This window comes from Ischnura elegans, chromosome 10 (assembly GCF_921293095.1).
Source record: "Ischnura elegans chromosome 10, ioIscEleg1.1, whole genome shotgun sequence".
In the NCBI taxonomy this organism is placed as follows: domain Eukaryota; kingdom Metazoa; phylum Arthropoda; class Insecta; order Odonata; family Coenagrionidae; genus Ischnura; species Ischnura elegans.
Window position 1 is genome coordinate 85,218,218 of NC_060255.1, and position 24,116 is coordinate 85,242,333.

General features: G+C 37.9%; 1 protein-coding gene across 1 annotated transcript in view; it reads right to left on the reverse strand.

Moving 5' to 3' along the window:
* LOC124166398 (acetylcholine receptor subunit alpha-L1) overlaps positions 1-24,116 on the reverse strand; it is a 291,723-nt gene that overhangs the window by 69,151 nt on the left and 198,456 nt on the right. Inside the window, exon 2 of the mRNA XM_046543923.1 lies at positions 7,928-7,972. Coding sequence (XP_046399879.1) covers positions 7,928-7,972 — 45 coding nt within the window. The remainder of the gene's footprint in view (positions 1-7,927; positions 7,973-24,116) is intronic.

Consider the following 24,116-nt stretch of genomic DNA (forward strand, 5'->3'; position numbering starts at 1 on the left):
CTATCACCAGCAGGGCTATCTTCACCGAATCGTAGTCACGGTGATTTCGAGTATTCAATCACCGACGGTGATTGCTACTTTTCAGTATAGGTGATTAAATCACAGTTGGTGATATATCGATCATCACTAATCAGCATTTAGTGATCGAAAAATATTTGATGAAGTTAGGAAAAACTGATATTCGATCGTTGAACAATTGATTCAATTTTATTTGGAAACACCCTTCAGCGCAGTGTAGCAGCCGTATTTGTTAATTTACCATTTGGTTTGTTAATTATCTTCTCTCACCTCGTGTAGGTTTTTAGGCAACCAATTTCCACCTAAGTTGGTTTACGCAGTTTATGGTTAGTGAAATCTGTTGTTACTGGACTTGCTGGACCTCGAAACGAAGAAGTTATTTCCATGTAAATGTTGGAGAGAATGAAATGTTCCAATATATTCCCTAGAAATTTCGAGATGATAATTGAAGTTCAGTCGGGCAAGTCGAGCGAGACTTATGAGTTTTTCGAAGCACTGAAATGCGGTTGTTAATGTGAACCGTGGTTCTTAAAATCTATCCTTTTTCTATAATTGAGTCGCGATGAAGTGAAAATGCAGCTTGCCATAAATTTGTGAGGCTATGACAAATATTAAATGTGATGCAATGCAGGAAACTTCCTCTACCTGAAGAAGAAAGACGGTCGTTTATTACTATCTCCACATTTTTAAGGGTACCTTGATTTCAACTCTTGCCGGAAAGTAAGGCGTCAAAGTTTGTGACATCACTGGAAGTATTGAATTAAACGGGTGAATTTGCAACCATAATGATGTTTACTGATGGATTGAACGCACCGAGCTATTTGCAAAATCACCACCCTCATTCATAATGGAGGTCGTTATCCCCCTTTATTTCCCTTTGTTAATCTGACCTAATCTTTTGAGAGCTTTGGTCGCAGTTTATAATTAAAACACCATCGAGGTGTTAAATGTACCTAAGCTTAAACATTGCCGCAATTTGTGAATCGTGCGTGGTTTAAGTGCTCGCTCAGTTTTCTTCCCTTCAATAAAGCTCGGGATATAAATATATTTATATCGGAATAGTGGCGAAATACGTTCGGTTTATGTAGGGCCGGACCATTAATTGAACCAGAGTTGATAAAAAAACTGGCGATGCGTGGGGTAAATGAGGGTGTATATAACCGCGATCGGAATGGAAGGCCTCCGCCAATTAATTGAACGAGAGTGTATACAAAAGATCGCCGTTTGGTTAATCAAGGCGGCGATGAAATTTTACAAATTGCGTTGGCACGCGCGTTTGTATACAATTTCGATAGTTTCCTGATAATTGCCTGGGCGTAATTACGATTTTTAGGGAAAAAATATGCAATGCTTGGGATTGTGATCATTTTGAGTTTCGAATATCTGGGGTAATATCCACCTACCATTAAAAGTGGAGCGCACTTTCGAATTTTTACATTATTTTCATACCATACCGCTTCTAAAATACGTGCCAAGGCAGGTAATATTTGTTTAAGATATCTTAAATTCCATAAAAATTGTATTTTGTATTTTGAAAGGTACTTATAATATTATTTTGTTGTTTGTTTTTCTAATACCCTAATCAATGGTATTTTGTATTTTGCACATCAAATACATTTGGAGCAGTATTTTGATTTCAAATATTTGTTAACTTCCTGTTGCAATACAGTTCTATTTTCGACTTTTTAGTCACATTGAATTATTGCGGAGGCTGAGCATAAGGATCTCGAATGATAATAATTTCTACCCTAGTTGAGCGCACCCTATCATTTTTTCATGCCATCATCCCATTCATTTCGCATCCCATTGCCCGCCTCCTTTTCCTCATTTTCTTCTTTCTTTCTAGCCATCACATTTACCTCCTTTTAAAATCCTCCAAGTTAAACTCCACCCACCCAAGCCCCCCTTCCTTTCATTAAGTCCCGTGTCTTCCATGTCTTCTCCCAAAACCGCGCAGATCTCTCGGACAGTAAATTGGGACGTCTAAGGATAAGACGCGGCCTTTTGCTATCTTGAAAACCGAAAAACACCCTCAAGGACAATCCTTAAGGAGAGCGGGAAGATGATATTATTATAATTTTTTTAAAAAACATTTTACCCCGATCCACCTCACCCTCTCCTCAATTTCCCTCGACGTCTCCTCTCCTTTCGTGGAGTAAAAAAGGGGCGGGTGAATAATTTTAACGTCCCGTCTCCCCATATCTTGGGTAACCCTTTTCTTTCCTTCCCTCTCTATCCTTGCGACAAAGGTTCCGTGGGCTTGTCAAGGCGGGATGGTGGCCTGTGTGGGTGTGTGTGTGTGGGGTAAGGAGGTTGGAGATTCATTCTTCACATTTTATCTCCCGTCTTTTTTTCCTTGTTTGCCTTATCTTCGCCCCTTCATCTCGTCTCTATGACTCCTTTTTCGTTCAAATCCTTCCTTTCTTCATTCCCCCCCCTCACCTCCTTTGTAAGTCAGACAGAGATTGGAAGTCTTGAAGCGTTATAGGAGCTACCCTTTCATCCCTTATGTCTCTTCTCCCCCCTCACCCTCCAAAGTGCCTAACGTTTATTCTTCCCATCTCTCTCGATCGCCACCACGCTTTCCTTATTTTCATTTCAGCTCTTCAGATGCCTCCCTATATCTGTTGCAATCGAGGGGAATTCAATGCTTGACTCAGACTAGGTAAAATAGGCTTTGTATATGAACCGCTAACTATAATCGCAGGAAGTCGCAGAAAATCTTACTGCCCACGTATTTTTTCTTATTTAAGTTGCTGCTATGTGCAAGACCCAACGTTTCCTACTAAAAATAAATATGTTATGGAAACATGTGCTCGGAGTTATTAGCATGACATGTTTCCTTTTAGTAAGAAACGCTTAGTCTTACATCTAGCAACAACTTACATAAAAAAAAAGATAAATCGTTCAACTTGGACATGATGCCTTTTTGCAGTTAGCGATTCATATGTAGTTAATATCTTAATATAATCGTCAACACTAGCTATCTAAATGCATTTATTGGAATGCTATTTATTACTCAAGTATGAATCACTCATTGAAGAGTTGTTTACTTGGAGATAATGTTCATGATTCATTTTGACCGTGTCGTGAGATCGAATCGGTGGTTGCAAGGCTGAGGGATCTACGTGGATGCTTCAATCTCAGGTGGACCATTTGTTAATTGTGAAATATCTCTTATAAGCATGAATATAAGTTGGTGACTCAATATTAACTGCACTACTTAAGTCCACACCCATCATTATGGTTCCCATATATCTCTATCTATCTATCTTCAGCATTACGTCGTTTCAATTGAATATTTTCTTATTTTTGCATCTTCTTTAATGATGCACGCTTCCTTTCCTCCACTCTGAATTTTTTAACGGTTCTTATACGAAAAATGTATTTCGTAAAATAATATTGTTTAATTCACTAAATGTTCAATGAACTTCCGAGTATGATCGACCACCTTCTCTAATGTTTACTGTAGAAGTCTCTTCAAATAATTAAATAGAATCACAAGAACGTATTTTTATCTTGGATGAAGCTATCGGAAATAGAAACCTGTATAATCATGAGCAAATACATTTAGTGAGAATTAAGTCTGGAAAAGTAGTGCGGAGGAACAAATGCTTCCTTAAAATGGAAACGTAGTAATGCCAAGAAATTTTATTTACTTAGTCAATAAATTTTATTATTATTTATTGCAAGAGCAATTAAGTAAGTGTGATATGCTGAAAGTTAGAGATAGGCAGTTTCTTTGTAATGGATGGGACGATGTAGGCTCCCTCAAAGCGGGTCGTTTGAATAAAATTTGAGTGATCAAGATAAAATTAAAGTATCTGAGGCAGTACGGCGCGGGGTGGGAAATAACTTTCCTGCCCCAACTCGGGCAGTGAGGACACTTGATAAATAACTTTTTGAGCATCTCACAATTCGTGAAATCGTTTGAATTCGAAAAATCGTGAGTGGTGTGGTAATTTAATAACTGCTTAGCAAAAGATGTTTTAAAGCAAACATTCTAAAAACTTATGCCACAATTTCAAGTTTGAATAGACTTTTAACCATTTATTTTTATTTTCCGCCCATTTTAATGTTCCAAAATTCAAGTTATAAAGGAAGTTAAGAGATATTTTGACTCATTTTAGCTTCCTGAGTGCTGTGATGCCAGAAGGCTTAACTTTGATCATGATTGGAACCCAGCTGATAGAGAAATTTTAAGCAGTTTCTGTATTTAAAATTTGAAATTGGATTTAAATCGAGCTGAATTTTCGGGAAACAAGGTGCAATGGCGACTATAAAAATTAAAAATGGAGAAACGTCGCCCAAGGTATGTACGATGCCTTCATCAGAGAAAAGTGACTGTTAAAAATATGTCACCAAAGAAAGTAATATGGTTAAAATTCACACTTAAGGATCCTAGTGTTGGTGGAAACATTTTTGTAACTTACAGTATAGGCAAATCGACTTGAATGGCTCCAATATTAAGACTGAGGCTTCTGTTCGCAGAATCTTCTTGAATTCATCGTAGGAGTGGGATGGACGTTTTCTTTGCTGGAAAAACCCGGTTCAATCATATGTGCTTAGGTCAATGAGTGATTTTACCGCGGTATGTTACACATCCTTTATGAAGGGCTGAATATGGAGGCTGCATAGTAATCAAATATTTAGCTAAAAATCTTTTTGAGAAGCACCTTTTTTTTGATGAAATTTTTTCACGCGTTCGCATCTTTTACAAATTTTGCCCTCGTTCGTCGCGGCCGATATTTGGCCTTGATATCGTGTACCTTCGACTACATATTTTTGTAAATCACGCAAGACTTTGAATCCTAAAAGGCTAGCAAACCTAAAAGGCATTTGAGCCATGAAAGTTAGTTGACCTGAAGTAAGGCTGTAAAATAGTTATGGGAATACTTTTTTATAATAGCATAAGAAGTATGTTCTTTTCTTGCTAACTTTTATGGTTTCATAATATAAATGACTTGACTAGGAATGAACCTTTTTATTCCTTGTTCTTTCTATATTGGTGCATTGCGAATAAGCATAGGAATGAGCATCTCGAGTCGGTGTTGACTCTAGATGTTGCATTTTAATGCTAGGACTAAAATATTTTAGTATTTATTTATCCCTTTCTACTAAACAACATTAAATGTTGCTTAGTTGTTGCCCAAGTTGTGCCTAACTATTTATTTTATTGTAATGAGATTATTTGTCCCTTTTTCATAATAAAGAGTTGAGCAACTCGTGGAATGAACAGTAAATTAGCAATGGTGTTATTTTCTGTAAACGATGCCTGAAAATTTGTTTAACGTAAAGGCTTCAAGTCTGATAATGTTTTCTCCATATTTTCATTAGAATGACTAGCATGAATTATGGCAACTTTGTAAGACTAACCGTTGACGTTAATGTCCTTTGAACGGTTCGCAATTTTATCCCATTCAAATATTTGTCAATACTATTCTATTCGTCTGGAAGGGAGAGAGAAAACCCATTGTGTACATTCTGCTCATATTTTTCTCAAGACTTTCCCTTTTATCATCTTTTGTTCCGTTATAATGGATTTCTTGCTTTCATTTGATTTTATCGTATTTTTAATCTGTACAACTCCGAGCGTCCGGGATTTAAAGAATGGCTTTGTCAAATGTTGTTTTATTTTTAAATTTTATATATCTTATTTTTTATGATTAGCTTGAAAATAGCTTTCCTTTATGAAGAATATTATCTGTTTTTGTCCGTGATACTCGAAGCTATGAACACATTAGTAAGAGTTAAATATAAGATTAGAATTATATCTCAAAGACATGTTAAAATTTATTTCCCATAGTTAGTATTAGGACGGAATTTTCTCACCCACTCGGGCTTATTTCATTTTGGGCCATTTTATGACGCACGACCTTAACGTACTTGTCTATGATTAAGCTGAAGAGGTAAGTGATTTCATGTAAAAGGCTACGGCATTCACACGAGAGGAGAAAATACCAATCACAATATTTTTTTTCTACTTGTCAAGATTAGTTCTGGTAACAAACATGGAAATTTGTGTCATTTGAAGCAGGAAAGCAATGGAAAATACTTTGACTCTGGCGTAGAACAAAAAGCAGCTCATAGTAGCTCTTTTACTCTTTCGGAAAAGAAATAAAACCTATGGAAGCGCCCACGAGCGGGTTTAATTGCTTCATTAATGCACGGAAGTCGTCCATGCTTTACTATCCCTTTCTGGCTGTGTCACTTGGCCTAGTGAGAAACCCAACACCTGCAGAACCTTAGCAATTTCATTGTTTTGTTTCACTATCTTTTCTCTTTTGTCCCTTTAATTCTGGTGGACACCTCGCTTGCGCAGTCAGTTTTAATCCTGTCTTTCAGCTTACCACCTTCCTGTCTTTGTAGGGTTCAATTGATATCGAACCAGGGAGTGTTGCAGTTAATTTACTAGCCGGGCGACCTTAGTGCACGGAAGCGGTCCAGTCACGCGTGGTAATTAAGGGTGACAATTAACCGAGGGCAAGAAAGCTTTGCACAGCTAGAGTACGACTTGGTAATCACTACTTCTCCCTGGTCCTGAACGAGAAAGCACTGTTCTGCGATTGGTGACAAAATGACAGGTGGAGGACATGTTCTATGGTTTAAAACCCATTGAAATGGTGGAGGAGTAGCTGAAACGTATCGTTTACCAGTGTGTTCAGTTCAAAGGCTTCTCCAGTGATTTTATGAAGCAGCAGGAGGTTGTTCACTGAGACTAGACGTCGCAATTGACGTGAAGAATCCGGTGTTTGGAAGGAAAGTTAATTTAAAATGTAAGTCCTCTCTTTCTGTTGTTACTCGACATTGAAAGTTACTGAGCTAAGCTATCTCGGACGATATCAACCCATCATCAAATCAACCCTTCTTGTATGGGCGTTTTACTGCAGTGGGTTTTTTCTCTGAGGGATACTACACCATTATCCTCATGTTTTTTCCTGCATAAAAGTTTCACATATGCTCGTTTGTCTGGCCTGTCATTACAACATTAGTGCATATTGTATATTTTTGTATTGTAAACGTTCATTTACCGTTTTTAAATATGTTTGCATTGACGCTATCGAGGGGTGAGGTGGAAGAGGACTTATTAGTCTCATTATCGCCCGAATAAAGACATGTTATTATTATTATCATCATCATCATAATTAGTCAACAATCCAAAGAAAGGTTTATGCAGTTTCTCATTCCGCTCTCTTATCCGTTAGCCGTCTCATAGTGACGTATTTCTTCTTTTTATATCCTTCGTAACCTGTCCTATTTAACTTATTCGGGCCCGTCCCTTGCCCTTCCTCCCTTCCACCTGCCCTTATACGGTTGTTTTCATCAGACCATCATGCTTCATTATGTGGCCAATTAAGTTGTTCTCTCTTCTCATTAAGGTTTATAGAAGACTTCTATTTTCTCCCACTCTTTCCAGTACTTCCTCATTGCTGTCACCGTCGATCCATTTTCTTTTCATCATTGTTTGGTGGCACCACATTTCAAATGCTGCCACCCTTGACTTATCTGCTGCTGTTAATGTCCAAGCGTCGCTCCCATAGCGAAACATGCTCCACATGTAGTATCTGATGAATTGTTTCCTTACTTCTATGCTTGTATTCTCAGCTGAAAGAAGATTCCTCTTTTTGTAGGAAGCCCTCTTAGGCTGGCCTATACCACTATTTCTTCCTCACTTAGTCTATCATTGGTTATTCGGCTTCCTAGGTAACATTAACTATTTCACCTCTTGAAGCTTATGTTTTCCTAGTTTAATGTTTGTCCGAGCATTCTAGTACCTTAGTCTTCTTTTTGTTGATAAATTAACTCAGCATAGGAAATCGTTGTAAAATTCCGTCTGAATAAAATTGGATGTTTTTAAAAGCAGAAGTGAGAAAGAAAGAGAGAGCTATTTAAACGTGCCATTACTTACATGCTCCAGCCATACGTTTGTTGTTAGAATCTGATCCTTCAAATTCTGTAAAAGAATAAAAGAGAGATAGTCAGTTGCATTCATATCAGCACGAATAAATAATAATCTAGGATAAGTTAATTACTAATGTCAATAAAAATAGCGACTTGTATTTGCAAAAGCTATTTAATCACACAAAGAAAATAATCACTCCTATACTTTCTTCATCTTTACTCCTCTTCATTTGTATGCTTGAAAATCAACCACAAAAGTTTAGAGCGAGAAATTTTAATCAATTATCTTTAAGTTTGCCATTGGAGTTAAGTACATAAGTTGCAAGGCGATATGAGAGTGAAAATCTCTGGCCAACCTCTAGAAATAACGCATTTTTATGCTTTTTTGACGTGGCTCATATTTTATAAACGGTGAAAATCTTCAATTTATCTTTCTTTATGACTCGAAAGTTTGGGATGGTATAGTGGTGAATATCACACAAGCGATCGATAAAATTAGTTTCTTTCGAGAATATGGTTGATTTTTTTTTAAATTCCCCCAGGGGTATGGAAAGTTATAAGAGAATCGTGGGTTAGCACTCGTTTTTTATGTGAGATGGGTTGAAGAAATTTGCCCAGAGTTAATGAATTTGCTGTAGGTAGGCAAATGAAATTACCATGAGAGTAAACTTGCTTTAATTGAAAATTTCTGTTTAGCATTCACTTTTATCAGTCGATGAAAGATATCCAGGTGGGCGATTTTTAAGCGACTTTAAGGTCTTGGAGGGCATGGAGATATATTGTCAGGGCCGGGTCCTGGATTTTTTTTTCTGGGGGTTGGGGGGTGGCACAAGGGTCTGACAGGCAAACGATCATCTCATACTTGAGATAAAAATAAGGCACAACAATTGCTTTACGAAATATTATATTTTTTTAATATGAAAGTTATTAATCTTGAAATTGATTGGAAGAAATTAAATGATTGAGGCTCCGTAATACAAAAAATAACACGAATGTAATGTTAACTGCATTAAAAATTTTGTCTAATTTCTATGAGTCTGGCGGGGGGAGGGGGGGGGGTACGTGCCCCTGTGCCTCCTATATCCACCTATATATATTGTGGAAGGTATTTTATTTTTTTCATCACCGAGGCAGGTGTATTTCAGTTTCTTTTACTATTTTACTTACTTACTTTACTATTTTATTCAAATTCACTTGGTACGATAGCTGATCAAAAGATGTCGGATCCATTATCCGGTTAGATACTTCGAAGGGAAGCATAAAATATCGTAATCCTTTAGTGATTCCATTTATCAGAAGAGTTTATCTTATCGTTTTTCTAAAAAAAATGCCATCCTACTCACATAGAATTTGGATTCATGTGGATTATTGCTGCAAAAGCTAGTAATCCAACAAATAAATCACAACAATGCGGAAAATGTGAGCCGATGTGAAGCTAATGAAAGCCAGCGTTAAATATGTATCATCTCCGTTTCATAGTTTGGCCTTTCGTTTTGTGATTTTGTTTTTAATCAAAGGAGACTGATTCACTATTGCACTAGTTCACAATGATAGGTTGTTCTCGCTCAGATTTTTGACGCCTCAATCAGGACAAGATGCTCACTAAGATGTGATCGTGCTGTGTATAAAATGTGATTTACGATGCATGAAGCTCCCCTGATAAGGCCACAACTCATCCTCTTTGTGTAGCCCATCTGAAAATGCAAGGGAAAGGGTTTATAAGCCCTCGGGTGAATTTACCCTCAGTAATTTCATCCAGAATCCTGATACTTCCGTTTACGGCGAGGAGAGGTCTCAGAAAAAAAATATTTCAGGGTTTTCTCGTTACCCTGTCTACTCGTCGATTTTTTTCAATCGTTATTCATTGGAGCCTTTATCATTCTATCTGTGCTCACCACCCATTCAAGCCCATTTCCTTTTTTATCGGCGTTCGCTCGTAAAATTTTCGTCTTCAGCCAATATCCTTTTTCTCACATTTTATGACGTAGTTCATAAAGTGTGTGGAATCCTGTAAAGGAGAAGGGTGGGGTGTTTTCCCCCTCCTGTCGATGTCATCGCTCAAGAATATAAAAAATATACTGTAGATGCACCCGATGCGATAGAGGTATTTCCTTTCGGCGTGTATACTTCAGAAATCCCCGCGTGGAAATCTTGTATCCATGGGAAAATAGGTCGTGATGATACGGGGCGGCGGGTGTGAAACGATGGAGAGAAAATTGATTGTTAAGGAGTTGGCTGTGAAAAACGAGGAAAATGTTAGTTTCCTGGAAATAGCAAAATTCTCTTTTGATTGTTTTCCATCCACCGATGACAAAAAATATCTCTCCTCGCTACACTTCCTGGAATTTTTAATGAAAATCTGAGTTTTTCATAGGCTGTTAAGTAGATGCTGTTTTTAAAATATGGTAATTGTAGATAAAAACTGGAATCCAATTATCGTTGTGGCAAATAAGGTATGTTAAGTTCGTCATGCCGTAAGAATCATAAATAAAAGAAAACGTATGCTCGTCGCCCTGCTATTTATGAGCTATTAGTGAATGAACTCGATTCACTAATGTAAAATTCAATTCACGTTAGTTACATGATAACAGTAGGCTACGTACGGTAGGCTGATAAATAGTTCAAAGTTGCTAGAAAGTATAGAAATTTCATTGTTCATATACTATGTACCCATATTATGCTTTTAACAGAAACTTAAGTCATCTATCAGAATGAAATATTTTTCGGCTAAAGTTCCAAAATAATTTGCTCTTCTTTACTGTAATACTTCTGTAAAAAGCAGGCTGTTGGGTGTTGCTGGGAGATTCCTGTCGCATCTAGGCGATTTCTATTACAAATTATAGAGTACAAAGTAATTTTTAAATAATTATGAAATCGGTGGGTTTCGCTGTAAATGATTTCTTATTAAAGGTATCCTATCGGTGAAGATCGGTTTACATGAGTACTTAGCGAGTCATCCCGGTCTCTGCCTCCTCCCACGTTGAGCTTCCCTCTCTAATTCTTGCTACAAAATTTTTGTATAAGGAATTCGCTTCTTAGAAACCGCTAATGCCTTGCCTACTTGGCGCCTTGTGCGTCTACAACTCTATAGCATCAGGTGCCGTGGGATGAATATCGGAGTGTATAATGATTCTGGTCCATGCCATCAAGGAAAGGTGGTTGGTCGGGTAATTTCATTACTTAATGGTACTTAGTTCCCATTTTGCCCTAGTTTTCAAGGGTTCGATCTCCTATTTTTAAAGATAGCTCAAAGGAAATTTTGCCAGTTAAGGTGCTATCTGAATAGGAAAAGTAAAGAAGATTGAGGGAAAATGTTTGACGAACTACATGGTGGGTGAGGAGAGGGAACGTCTAGGTAATGTACGGATGAGATAGAATGTTTTTATGGAGAGAGTACAAAGCGGCACGGGGATGTTAAATGCAGGGATGACAATGAAAACTAAACGGAAGTCAGAACCATTAAAATTTCAATAGTTTCGTTTCCGGGTGCGAAATGTGGAAACGAAACGAAAAAGAATTAAACCTGGGGAGCTAAACTCAGGATTGAGATGAAACAAGAGTCAAAGCTACTTCGGATCGAAACTAAACTGAACCTCTGGGACGAAACGAAAAAACAGATTATGTTGCGCGCGGATGGGACCACGTGCTTCACTTTCGATCGGTTTAGTTTCGACCCTCACACCGTGTACGAAGTAAGGTCGATTCAATTGCCATCCCTGGTTAAAAGCCGTTTTAGAAGAAAAGTGTGTTAGATTTGAGAGGAAGGGAAGAGGCATCTACATTTATGGATACCATGAAATAGAATAGGCCTCTTTGGCAATTTAAGAGGGAAGTTCGATTGGTCCGTTGAAATTCAATTGGTCGGTTTCCTATTCTTTTTTTATTGCCTAAACCGAAAGATTATTACTCCTGGATTTCGTATTTCACGCTGTTAGATTTTTAAATGACGATATCTATTTTTCGCGGTTAAATGAAAAGTGAAAAATTTCAAGCGCGCGAAAACACGACGGCTAAGTAGGAATGATGGGAAAAGTCCGTGTGACGTATTTCTGGTTCCCGCTGCCACAAGTGAGGTGACCTTGGGGCGAGGCTTTGAGCGCTGATACGACGCAGGATGCTAGCAGGTAGCAGAGTATCATTCTGGCTGGTAGCGCTTGGCTTAAATAAGGATTATTAATACCTTATCAAACAAAGAAAACTTTCTGACCTTAGCCAGTTTTAAAAGGGGATTATTAAGACATGTTTCCCTGAGCTCTGTGCCTCATGCATGCATTGGCAATCTTAGAAGATGTAAAATTCCTATCTACTCATATAGAAACGAGGTCCCTGTGACGTCACGTGGAGTGGCATCGCATGGGCGCCAATCTGGCTTTTTTCAAATGCGGTTAAAATTGACCGTTGCCATTCGTCTAAACTGGGATATCTAAAACAAAATAATTTGTATACTATGAATACACTATTGGTGGGTAACGAATCGCAATCAATGCCTTTAGTTTTCTTTGATGAAGGAAACTACCCTATTGGATTGGGCTGTTGGGCTGATTCGCAAAATGTTCCAAGTGGTACTCCTATTACGAGGTAGGTCGTTCCCGTGACCAAATGGGACCCGTTTTGAACAAGACGTCAGTGGAGTGCAATTTGTCCAAAAGGTAAACAATATTGCAAGTAAATAAACAAAGACAGATGGGCGACTCAAGCTTTGGCATTGGAGTTGCGGATGAAAGGATAATGTATTCTAAAATAATGTCAGAATGGAGCCAGGCCACACATTTACAATATATATGTATTATATATATGAACAATACGGCGATATAAACGTGGTTGAGTGAGATGCATGGTAACTCTTAAATAATTTCAGAGCTACTTAAACGATAACTCCTTTTAAATACCCGTTCAGTGCCTTTTGTAGCATCAATACTGGTGTACCTCAGGATTCTGTATTGGGCTCTATTCTTTCCTTAATTTTTATTTATGATTTATGTAGATTTGGATTTAAAGGCAAGGTAATTCCTTTCATGAATTATTTGGATTTAAATTGTGTAAATTATTCATATTTAATGTATTGTAATTTAGGAACGAAATTCCCGATTAATGATATTAATTACTATAACAGACTGATTAAGGAAAAATGCGTTTCAACATTCTTCCTATCACACATCACGGCATTTATGTGTTAAAATAATATTAACATTATTTTATACACACATGCCTTATTGTTTTATTCTAAGTAGTTTTCATTGTTGGTACTGAATCAAGTGTAAATAAGAATAAATTAGACATCTTTGTGATCCATGGTGTAGCTTGTAAAATATAAAGTAACTTTCTTTTTCCTTGTGAAAGTAAATGACACTCATTAGCTACCAATCCGTTGATTTGCACTTGTTGATACAAAATTATTAATACAATACAATGGCGTCACCAATGGGTGCGCAACGACCTATTTTGTATTACTAGTACCATGCTCAACATTAAAGTACTACCTTCCTTTAACAATTGTTTTGCTATCGTTACGGATGTTGTCGTTAGAGTGAACTGATGTTTGTTGAAAGTTTTTGTTAACTATTTTCCTTAATCGGTAAGTGAACCATATCCATGGTTTTCCCCTTCATTTTTTGATCCCATGTGTAAACGGATGTCGGGAATTCTACCTTGTAATTCGCCAATCTAAAGGAATTCAAATCAATGTGATCGTAGAACCCGGTTTGTTAAATTGAGTCGTTGAACGGTGAAAAATTGAAATGGCAATAATGTGGACTCCGAACTCACCAATCCTGGTGGCCTTGTCATATCTCTCCTTTTTCCTTTCAAAATTGCAGCCTAGCCTGAGCCAGCCATTCAAATTACAAATCCAAGTTCTTATCCTTCCCGCGCCAATTTTTATTTAAAAAATATAAAAATGGACCTCATACTGCTGCCATTAAGTCCCTGGAGCGTGGTAAGTGAGCACCGGTGACGTCATTCCGGGATGGCCATCGGAATATTTGCTGAGCGAATGAAAGATTGGTGATGAATAGCAGCTGGTGGACTTCATAAGATGTCTCATTTCTTTTCGCTCACCTATTTCCCCTGCAATTTACTCCATCTGTGCCATTTCCCTCCATGTTTTCGTCCGGAAAATAGTGTTTTTCGGACGGTTTCAAATATTATTTTCTATGTAAAAATTATTTTTTTGGGGGTGCTGTTTCAATCATTTGAAACTTTTTCTTGAATGTTTTACTCCTATAAATGGCCAAGTAATAATTCAGGTCGCTCAAACTGAAAATTGCGTGTTAGCGTTAAAAACCTTATAAACACTCTCTTTGAGCTAGAAGGGTTATATAAATGAGGAAAATTACCAGTTTGAAATTTTAGAGTAAACCCTTCGGCTGGGGATTTTGCATCTTTCACAACTTGCATTGCATTTTATATACCTACGTATTTATAATCCCAGGTAGATTAAATGATTCTGGGGTACTTTTTGTGCCCTGGCAATTTTGGCTAGGCTTGTCTTTTGTGACAATCTCGCGTTTTACGTGCCTGCAATATGCAGACAGCTGACAGGAGTGTTACGGTTATAAAGACTGGACTGTCCAGTGGACACCCATCCAACTCAAGTGCCGGCCCAGTATCACTCAATTTTGGTGATCTTAGTGAAACCGGTGCATCAAAGTAGCTCAGCCCATGCTCGCCGATATTATCCAGGGTAGATATTGAAGTAACTTTTCGTTTCATGGTTGCTTTAATAGAGATTGAATTCTTATCTTTGTAAATAGTTTTGTCTCTGAAATTTAGCGTTCATATTTTTCACTCCGAATAGTATTTCATTGCTCAAGTTTTTGTTGCGTCAGGTGTGTGGTACTTTTAATTTTAGTGTTGTGGTTTAATTATTTTGATGTGAGTTTGGAGCCATTGCTTGCGGTACTATCGTTGTGGATTGCAGGTGCTGGATAGATTTCGCCTCTACTGATAGGTACGTACCAGTACGTACGAATGCTGTAATCTACGTATCTGATTGAAAATGTTTCAAAATTGGTGCATGGGAAAATATGAAATAGCTGTGTTACAACCAGAATATGTCGTGATCTAGTAGATATGAATAGGTACAAGTCTACTTAGATGGACTTCGTAGCTATCGCATGTGTGAACTCATTATGTTTTTTTTTATGCTTATTACAATTATTTTATGATGTATGACTAGAGTATTGAGTGAAGTAAATTCGCTTTTGAAAGTGTATTATAGAACATCGACGTAGCGTTTTCTTTTATCTAACGTTATTCTATTTTATATAAAAAAAAGTCATGGTTTATTGAGTGCATTGAATTTAAGCCAGAATTGCTCTTGAAGTTAAAAAAATCTTGTTGGTAAACAAACAGAGAGATGAATAACATGGTGAATCCTCTAGTTTTTCAGCAATTCTTGGTGGCTAGAGCTAGTTTAACCGCAGAGATCGTGCACACCAAGTACCTTTACTTTTAGGTTGCCACTGATCGAGTGATACCAGAAAAAAGGTTAATATGGTGGTTAACTTTCTGCCATCATCATTTTAGTGCAAAAGTTATTAAGCTGACGTTCACTTTTTATGTGTCGTCTTGGACCAACCATTTTATCATCCATATATTCTCTCCAAGAATATTTTTGTCGAACAAAGTGTTACAGCCTATTCCCGGATTGGCGGGGGACAGGTAAAATGGAATATTGGCGAAGCAGCTGCCTTTAATGGATGGAATGAGTGACGAGATTTTCGTATACGTATAATGATAATCGCATCTGGCTTTCCACAAGATATCCCGTAAAAACCTCTTGACATATTTTTATGGGTTTTTGACGCAATACTCAGGAAATGGTTATTTCAAGAACCTTATCTCCTTCTTTTCTGGGAGGATCGCTGTAAAATTGGCGTTAAAATGTGAATGGTTTCTCATTATTATCAGTGTTGAGAATTTTAGGGCCGGCTCTGAGCTATGAGAAGGTCTTTCGATTTCAGCAAGGGACTAAAAGCGCTGGATTGTCTTTTCCCTGACGTCACGCGTTTCTGGGTTCCGAGAGAGAAGGGTCTGATAGAGGAAGCTAGTTCTCTTCCTATCTAGATCGGTGTTTTGTGCCTATCTGAATTGAGTGTGCCTTCCTAGTCTTGAAGCCCGCTTATCGGCGTTTAGAATTGGGGAGAAGGTGTGTAGACATTTGGGAAAGCATTGCAATTTGCCCCGCTAATTGAATGCTTTTTAATGTATATATACATGGGAAAAGTAAATACCCAAAATGATTTTTGGATTTTAGCTTGTATATATCCTTTGCTTTTGCAACAAGGAATACGATTAAATGGAGTTTGAAACGTTATGGTTTCAAAGAGGACTTAAAGTGGACCAACGACGTCCGTCAGTGGACCAACGTTCGTCAGAAGGTCCTTTTCTCACTTTTTTCTTCGTCAAAATATCTTATATAAGGGATAGCCGCTCATTTAAAATTATCAGGTTTGTTAAACTCATTGCTGTGCATCTTGATGGTGTGCATATTTTAGGCTACTAACTGGCGTTTTATGATTATACTTTAGATAAATGAATATTCGGGAATTTTTGTGGGTAAATACCCGGTACATATACTGGGAGGTTTTTATTCCCAGGCATTTTTCATCTCTATGATCGAAATTGCAGGGGAGTGTTAGGGCGGTGGATAGAGTATTGCCTTTCTATACACCCGAGTTCTATTCCCTGCGGTGGCGGATGTTTTTCGGTGGTAGCCCGTTACCCGCTTAGTTTTTGTGAGGAGGTCTACGTCTTTCGGATTGAACACAAATTAGTTGCCTTTCCATAAGAGCAGGAGCTAACGTCAGGTTGTTCTTATCCCTTTCTCCCTTTCTAATCTTTACGATGTTCAATTCCAAGTACAGCTCCCTACCATAAATCATTTCTTGTTACGGCATTTCTAAATTTTGGAATTCCCTCCGTGAGGGTTTAAAACAGATCCATTCATGCGTTAAAATAAAAATTTTGCATGGGTCTACTCAATGCAGAGAAAAATTAAACTCTGATTAGTGAAATGCAGCCTGCATATTACGTATGTTGTTATATTAATTACTTGTTTCTTTTTTACTCGTTATTATTTCTGAATCTTACTAATAATTCGTTATTTATTTTGTTTGATTTTTCATGAACTTAATGGGATTTTCGATGAGTCAATCATTGTAAATTATGATTTGCTCCAAGGGTGAGGCCCAGAGTATAAAGAAATATATCTATTCTATTTTTGCCTTCCCTGGTGGTGCATGCGAACCTACTTTATTTGGCACGTCCTCCATGTACCAATTGTTCACTAACACATGCGACATATCCTGGCGGACTGTGAAAGATATCGGATTGCACGGGTGAATCACAACCTCGGGGTGAACATAGGGGTGAACTAGGAGACAATCCTGAAAACGTCTCTCGACTGTTATCATTCTTACGCTCAACTGACCTTTTCAAAAAATATAAATGATACCTGTTGTAAATTATTCCCACCTTATTTTAAGACCGGGCGTGTGACCCTTTTCCAGTTTCAGTCAGTAAGTGGTGAAAAATGGCCTTAGCCGCCGACGCACCCTATAAAAATTACTGCATATACTTCTACGAATTCCAGGAACGTTGGTGATCCCTGTATCAAGTTCGTTGAAAGCGGGGGGGGGGGTATATGGGTTCAACCCCCTCCCCTAAATGATTGTAATACAAGCTAATTAAGTATACCCCCTCTTAGTAACCCCCTCATCAAATTATCCCTCTCTACACCAATGTTATCCCCTCTTTGGAAAAGTTATTCTGGATATACTCTTGCTGTACATAGATTAGAATTTTTTTACTCTTATATAATTTAATTTGGGCGGGCTTTGATAATTTCGCATTCCGCCCGTCTGGTGCCGATTCCGCGCGTTGGAATGGGGAGAATGTGTGCGAGAACAGGGTGATCGCATTTGATTTTTCGATTTAAAGAGGAGGCGGATAAAAAGTCTGAACTGACGACTCGTCCTCGTCGGAAGAAAGGGCTTGGATGCAGGCCAGATCTGATAAAAAGAAGGGGAGTGGAGGAACGCAATTGGTGAGCGTTGCATGTGGGAGAAGAGGAAGGAAGCGGACGAATTGATAGAAAAATGACGGCGAAAGATTTCGTGAGGAGAAAGAAGAGATGAGGATGGTAAGAGAAAAAAAACGTGAAATCGAAGTCGCGCAGAATAAGAAAGTCGAAACGAACCGAGTCGGTGATAGAGAGAGCGCGCAATCCTCAAGTCATTTGACAAGAGAACGTCGGAATGTTTAGGGATCCGTGAGTTAGGAAGGGTGGGGAGAAGGAATGAGGATCATAGAGTAGTAAGATTGGAAGAAGTTCGAGAGAAATATATCTTCGAATGGAAATCGATGAGACGAGACTGTAAGGAAGAGAAGTGAGAGTGATATTGCGAGATGCTGCAGTGTCATCAACGATAGCGTCCACTCGCAAGACTTTCCTTTGCTCTTCATATATATGATTTTTCAGATACTTTTACAATTTCACTTGCATATCCTTCCTAGAATCTTCACATTTGTTCCTCATCTATCATCTATTCAGGGTGTTTTACTAGGAATCTGCAATAGTTCAGAGGAGGCGGTAGGGGAGACAATTTTAAGCATTTTTCGTCCTATAAACATGGGGTCTCAACTCCTTAGTTACCGTGCTATGGCAACGCAAACGTTTTTTTTGATGCGCTTCTTAGTTACCACGAAAACGGTTTTTCTTGGGTATTCAGCATTTTTTAACATTTTATTTTATACTCTGAAATTTTAAGGGCATGAATTAATTAAGGCTGGACGAAAATGTGCGATTGTAATTGCCTGAAACAATTCATTTCAAAATAGGCGAGATTGCGCAATCGTATTGTTGATACTCGCTCAAAGCTCTCGTTAAATCAAGCTCAATTAATATCAATAATTGTTTCAGAAATTTGTAATTGCACATTTTACATTAATTGCACATCCAACGTTAATCATTAAATGTCCTTAAAAATCCAGGGTATTAAACAAAATGTCGAAAAGGCTGGATAACCCAAGAAAACAGTTTTCATGAGCGGTTTTCATGAATACTCATTTTTTTCATTTCTAAAAAGCGCATCAAAAATATGTCTGCGTTGCCATAGTTTAGTAACTAAGGAGTAGCGACCCCATGTTTATAGGAAAAAAATGATTAAAATTGTCTCTCCTACCGCCTCCTAAAGTTTTGCAGATTCCTCCTGAAACACTCTGTATATATATATAAAAGAGGATATCTGTTTGTCTGTCCGCCATGCGTTTCCATGCGGCTGCACGGATTGCGACCAAAGTTTGTACGTAGGTGCATTTTATGTTCTTTAACGCCGTAAAACTACTTTCGGTTGCGTCTGATGCGTCCTTTACGTTGTTTTCTCATTGCAGTCTTTTTATGTCTCGTTCTATAACTTCCGCGGTTCGTCATCCTGCAGGGTAGACATCCTCTTAACACGTTCAAAGAGTGAACATTAAAATCCTACTATGTGACCATGAATTCCAAGTTTCCCACTTCTCTGGGTACTATCCTTCCCGAGCAACGCCGGGTGGTCTGCTGGTTAATTATGAATACTTAAACGAGGCAAGGCTGTAGCGATATAAACTAGCAAGGCAATGCACTGGAGGTTCAAACCTCTCCAGAAATGCCTCAAAGATATGATCGTAAGTTTATCCATTCCAAGCGGAACTCCTTGAGATATACCCTCTCTGTCTTATAGAACTTTCAACCCGTAAACAATTCTGGCTACGGTCTTGATCTGAATACAATTTTGCCTCGAATTTGGAACCGAAAAGAAAGTTATATGAATAGCGTTTAAAGGAAGCTTTAAGCAGACAGAGCAAGGGTAGCACCTATCTAATTGTGAAAAAATTGAAATGATTTTTTCAAGAAACAGAAATTTGAGGAATACGATAATTTAGTGCTACCTTTTACAAGAATGAGACTAAAATACGACTTTCTGAAAAGATTTCACTCAAAACTGGGTTTCGTTGCATGGTTACGATTTTTGGTGTCCTTTTTCCCTATGAAGCATAGTATGATAAGTGTTGATTTGTTGTGAGTTGTTAAAGCGAAATCATAAGTCATTCATTGTTAAAGGAAAGTTATCCACTACATTAGATATCGTATGTAGTCGTTCTGTTGGATCTTTTTTTTTTTGGATTTTGTGGTGCTATTTATTTTATTTTGTAAAAGTCTGCGACTTTTTATGTGTATTTGTAGTGCCGTCTAAATATGGTATTATCATTTTCTACCTTTAAAAGTAGGTTTAGATGAAGTATTTTGAGGTTCTCCCCGGTCCTTTACACTCGCTATCTCGTTGACCTTTTTTTCAAATAAATAATATTATCCCTTTTATTCTATCTATTGATCCAATTATATTCCTTCCCTTCCTTCGTCTAACTAGCATTCCGTATAACACCGTTTTTAACACCCCCTCCCCACTCAGTGCTTGCTCTATCTACACCTTCATTCTCTTAAGTATAATATCCAGAAGATTCTCTATCTCCTCACCCACCATGTCCAGCACTTCGTCGTTCCTCCTCCTCTCCATCCACTTCGCCTGCTCCATATTTATCCACACCCTCATTACCAACGACTCCGGTCTTTTCTCGTCCTCCTTCCCAAGTATCCATGTTTCCGCGCCGTAAAGCGCTACACTCCAAGTCAAACTTTTTTCTAGCCATATGTTTAAACTTTTACGAAATAATCCTCTAATTTGTAGTCCTTCCCCTTCTTCGCTCACTTCACTTGTAATGCTGTATTCTGAATTCCCTACCTCTTCTCTGTCTCTTCCGTATCTTCTCTAGATAATGCATCTTTTCGCCCACCTTGTCTGTAACTTTTTCATTCCTTTTATTAATGTCTATTTTACTTACTCGGTCTCTTCCAAAGCCACAGTTCGAATTTCCACACTATCTTCTGGTTGCTCTTCCTAGTTACTGCTCCATAAGTCGCAATTCCACGTATCAGAATCCACTCGCTATTTTTCGCACGACCATAAAATACTTGTTATTAGTTATTTTTCATTAACGCTTCCTTTGCTATTAAAAATTCTTTCTTTATGTACTTCGTGGCCGTGTTCCTTTATATTGGTGCCCAAATAGATAAACTGCCTCACCTGCATACACCCTACATCTTTGTCAACAATATACACCTTTGTTGAACCCCGAGAATTCCGTGACCCCTAGTTCTTTGATCTAGAAGATTAATATAAAAAAAATCACTAAGTACCCCAATCGATTACGCGAATTGACTTCTCCGAAATAACTCTTCCCGTGGACTTCCCAGGCTCCAGGTACTAAAGTCATCCATACGCTCGGCTGAAGATACAGTTGCCGCACTTTCTATATATGCATGTATACCTTTGACCGCATCACCCCGAGATCCACTCGCGTATTAATTTGCGTAGGATTCGCGCTTGGCCTCCGTCATTTGTTTTCTTTTTTTTCAGATCCTTTTTCAATGGGGCAGATGGACTCGGCGCCGTAGTGAGGAAAGGAGTTTCTCTCTCTCTCTCTCTCTCTCTCAGTATTTCTTCGCATCTTTCTCTTTTCTCTCGTTCCCTCTTTTATATGTAGGTACATATGTGTGTATATCGACCGCTCTGACGAGAAAGAGCGCGCGAGGTAGCAAGCAAAGGCGAAAAATGGTGGAAAAGGAGAAAGAGGAGCTGGCGGGGATTTTTGAGGAGAGGAAGCGGAGGAGCCAAGTGGAGGGAAGCGAGCAATAAGAAAAAAATGCGTGGAAGGAGAAGGAGGGGAGGTAGGGAGGGAGGGGAAGAGGAAAAGACGGCACAAAAGCGAAATAATCAGCATGATGAAGTGGGGCGACAGGGGAGGGGGAAAGCAGGGGAAGGAAGATGGAGGGGAGGGTTCTGGCGTCAGTCAGACGATTCTTCGGAATGCAGGGGAGTTTAAAAGGAGATTGCTACGGTAAGCGAAGTATATATAATCATGAAATTGTCGAAATACTCTTTTCTAATGGCACTGCATACAAATTCTTCATAATTCATTTTCGTTTAAGTATACTTCGATGTATCTTTTACTCTAATTTTATTTCAAGAGTAACTTGACAATGTCGTCTCTGCACGTCGATTAAAAAAGAAATGATGTGAAATATTATCACAAGTGAACAAAAATTGTGCTACTCTATACTAAATAAGATATTTTTATGTGCACTTATACATTTGACTTCCTATTAATTATCTTGTTAAAAATTTTGTCGGATTCTGTGATATTGATGCATCATGTAAATCTTCCTATTCTATGGACTACTTGTTGACTCTAAAATATGTATAATTATGTTATGTTATTTAGGATCACGCTTTTCCCGGATTAATTCAGTTCATTTCCTCGCTTTCTGCTAATAATGTAATGCGAGGGGCGCGGTGGAAGATAGGACTTTCTAATCCCAACCTCACACAGGTTTTATTAATATTATTATTCATCCACTGTCTGATGAATAAATAGGGTTTCCCTGGCATATTTTCTCGAAAATGCATTTTTTCAATCCCTGTAATTGATGCGTTGACATGGGAAAGGTAGTAAGTCACTAAATGTGAATTTTACTGCAGACTAAAGAAAGAGGTTTGCCAAAAGTGTGACCACATATTATTGTACAAATTTCGTCAATCCTAGCAACTGATACATATATCGTACCAATTGACTTTCTACCTTATACACGCCATTGGCATGTTCATGTACTACCTTCTCCATGAATGCACGAAATTTCGATTTTTTGTGAATTACTGGTTTCCCATGTCAACGATTCAATTATTCTAGCTCTTATGGCTATTATTAACTCTTTCTAATTTTTTTTACTTGTCAAATGTGATTATTATCCAAGTATTCTACCGATTAAAGTGAGTTTGCGTAGAGTATTATAGAAATATTCCCGTAGTCTCCCCTCCCTTTATGGGTTTCCCTCTTCAATTCATATTAAGGCTTACTCCCCTTCATTGTATCTAAAATTCCTACTGTCTTCCTTCCTCTCCCTCGTTTACCCAACATTCTACCCTTCTAACACTGTTTTCAGCATCCCCTCCCCGCTAAGTACTCCCTCCCTCAATTGTGATAGGGTTTGAAACTTAAAGCTGCTTGTCTTTTCCGTTACTTGATCCATAGCCTACATCTCAAGGTATTCTTGGCGTAAAACCTGCAGTCTTATAAAACTAGGAAAATACTGCTAGCTTTATTTTCCAAACTCTCAATCAATCTCATCAAAACAGTCTACAAGAAACGGAATAAAATCGAATTTTTTAATTTTTAAAAATATTTTTGTTTCGCCTGTCATCATTGCATAACTAATTCGATTTTGTGTATTGAGCTTACCACTGTACAACTAATATATTTTTTGAATTTGGAAATTGTATTAATTTGAAGATTTGTACTTCATTATCTCAGGGACTAAGAGTAGCCAAAGATAATAAACATTATTATTATTATCGCCTTAGAGCCAGTATGGGTAAATATAGGGATAAAACAAATGCAATGTCGAGAATTCTGTGAATCATTAATGATATCCGCATACCTGTGGTTAAGTCTGGGTTGAAGTCTATATTAATCTCCCCAAACCCCCACCTCACGTCTATTCAGGGGGCTTGCGGGGTAGTATGTAGAGTTCGATGAACCAACCCACGGGTTATTTCCATTAGTGAATAAAATGCAGTCGTAATAAAATTTGCTTCCAGTGTCGAAGGAACCTCCCTAAGGGAGGTGGACATTGGGGAACGAAGCGTTTAATAATAATGTAATGTTTATTGCACCTTAAACAGTTTAAACTTTTAAAGATTATAGATACAAAACTAATTTTAAAGCTTAAAGTGACCCCAGAGGCTATTGCCTTTTACAGGGATCACCTCCAGAAATGCAGTCGTAATAGTGTGCATGTTGTTGCATTAAAATGACAAAATGCAATGCAATGGTTTTGATGATTAATTAATGTGCAATAAAGTTACCATAATGAAAAATATACACGACATTTACAAAATTTGAAAAAGGGATATGGTTTGGAAATACTTCAATGAGATATCCCCTACTATATTTTCTTTGAAAAATAGCCAGTTTCTCATGCTTCAAGAAGTTATGTATCTTGTTACTCTCTTTGATTTTTTTGTCAAACCGTTGTAAATTTTTGGTCCCAAGAAAAGAAAGCTTCGTTTGAAAAGATTATTATCCCTCCCCCTCTCTTG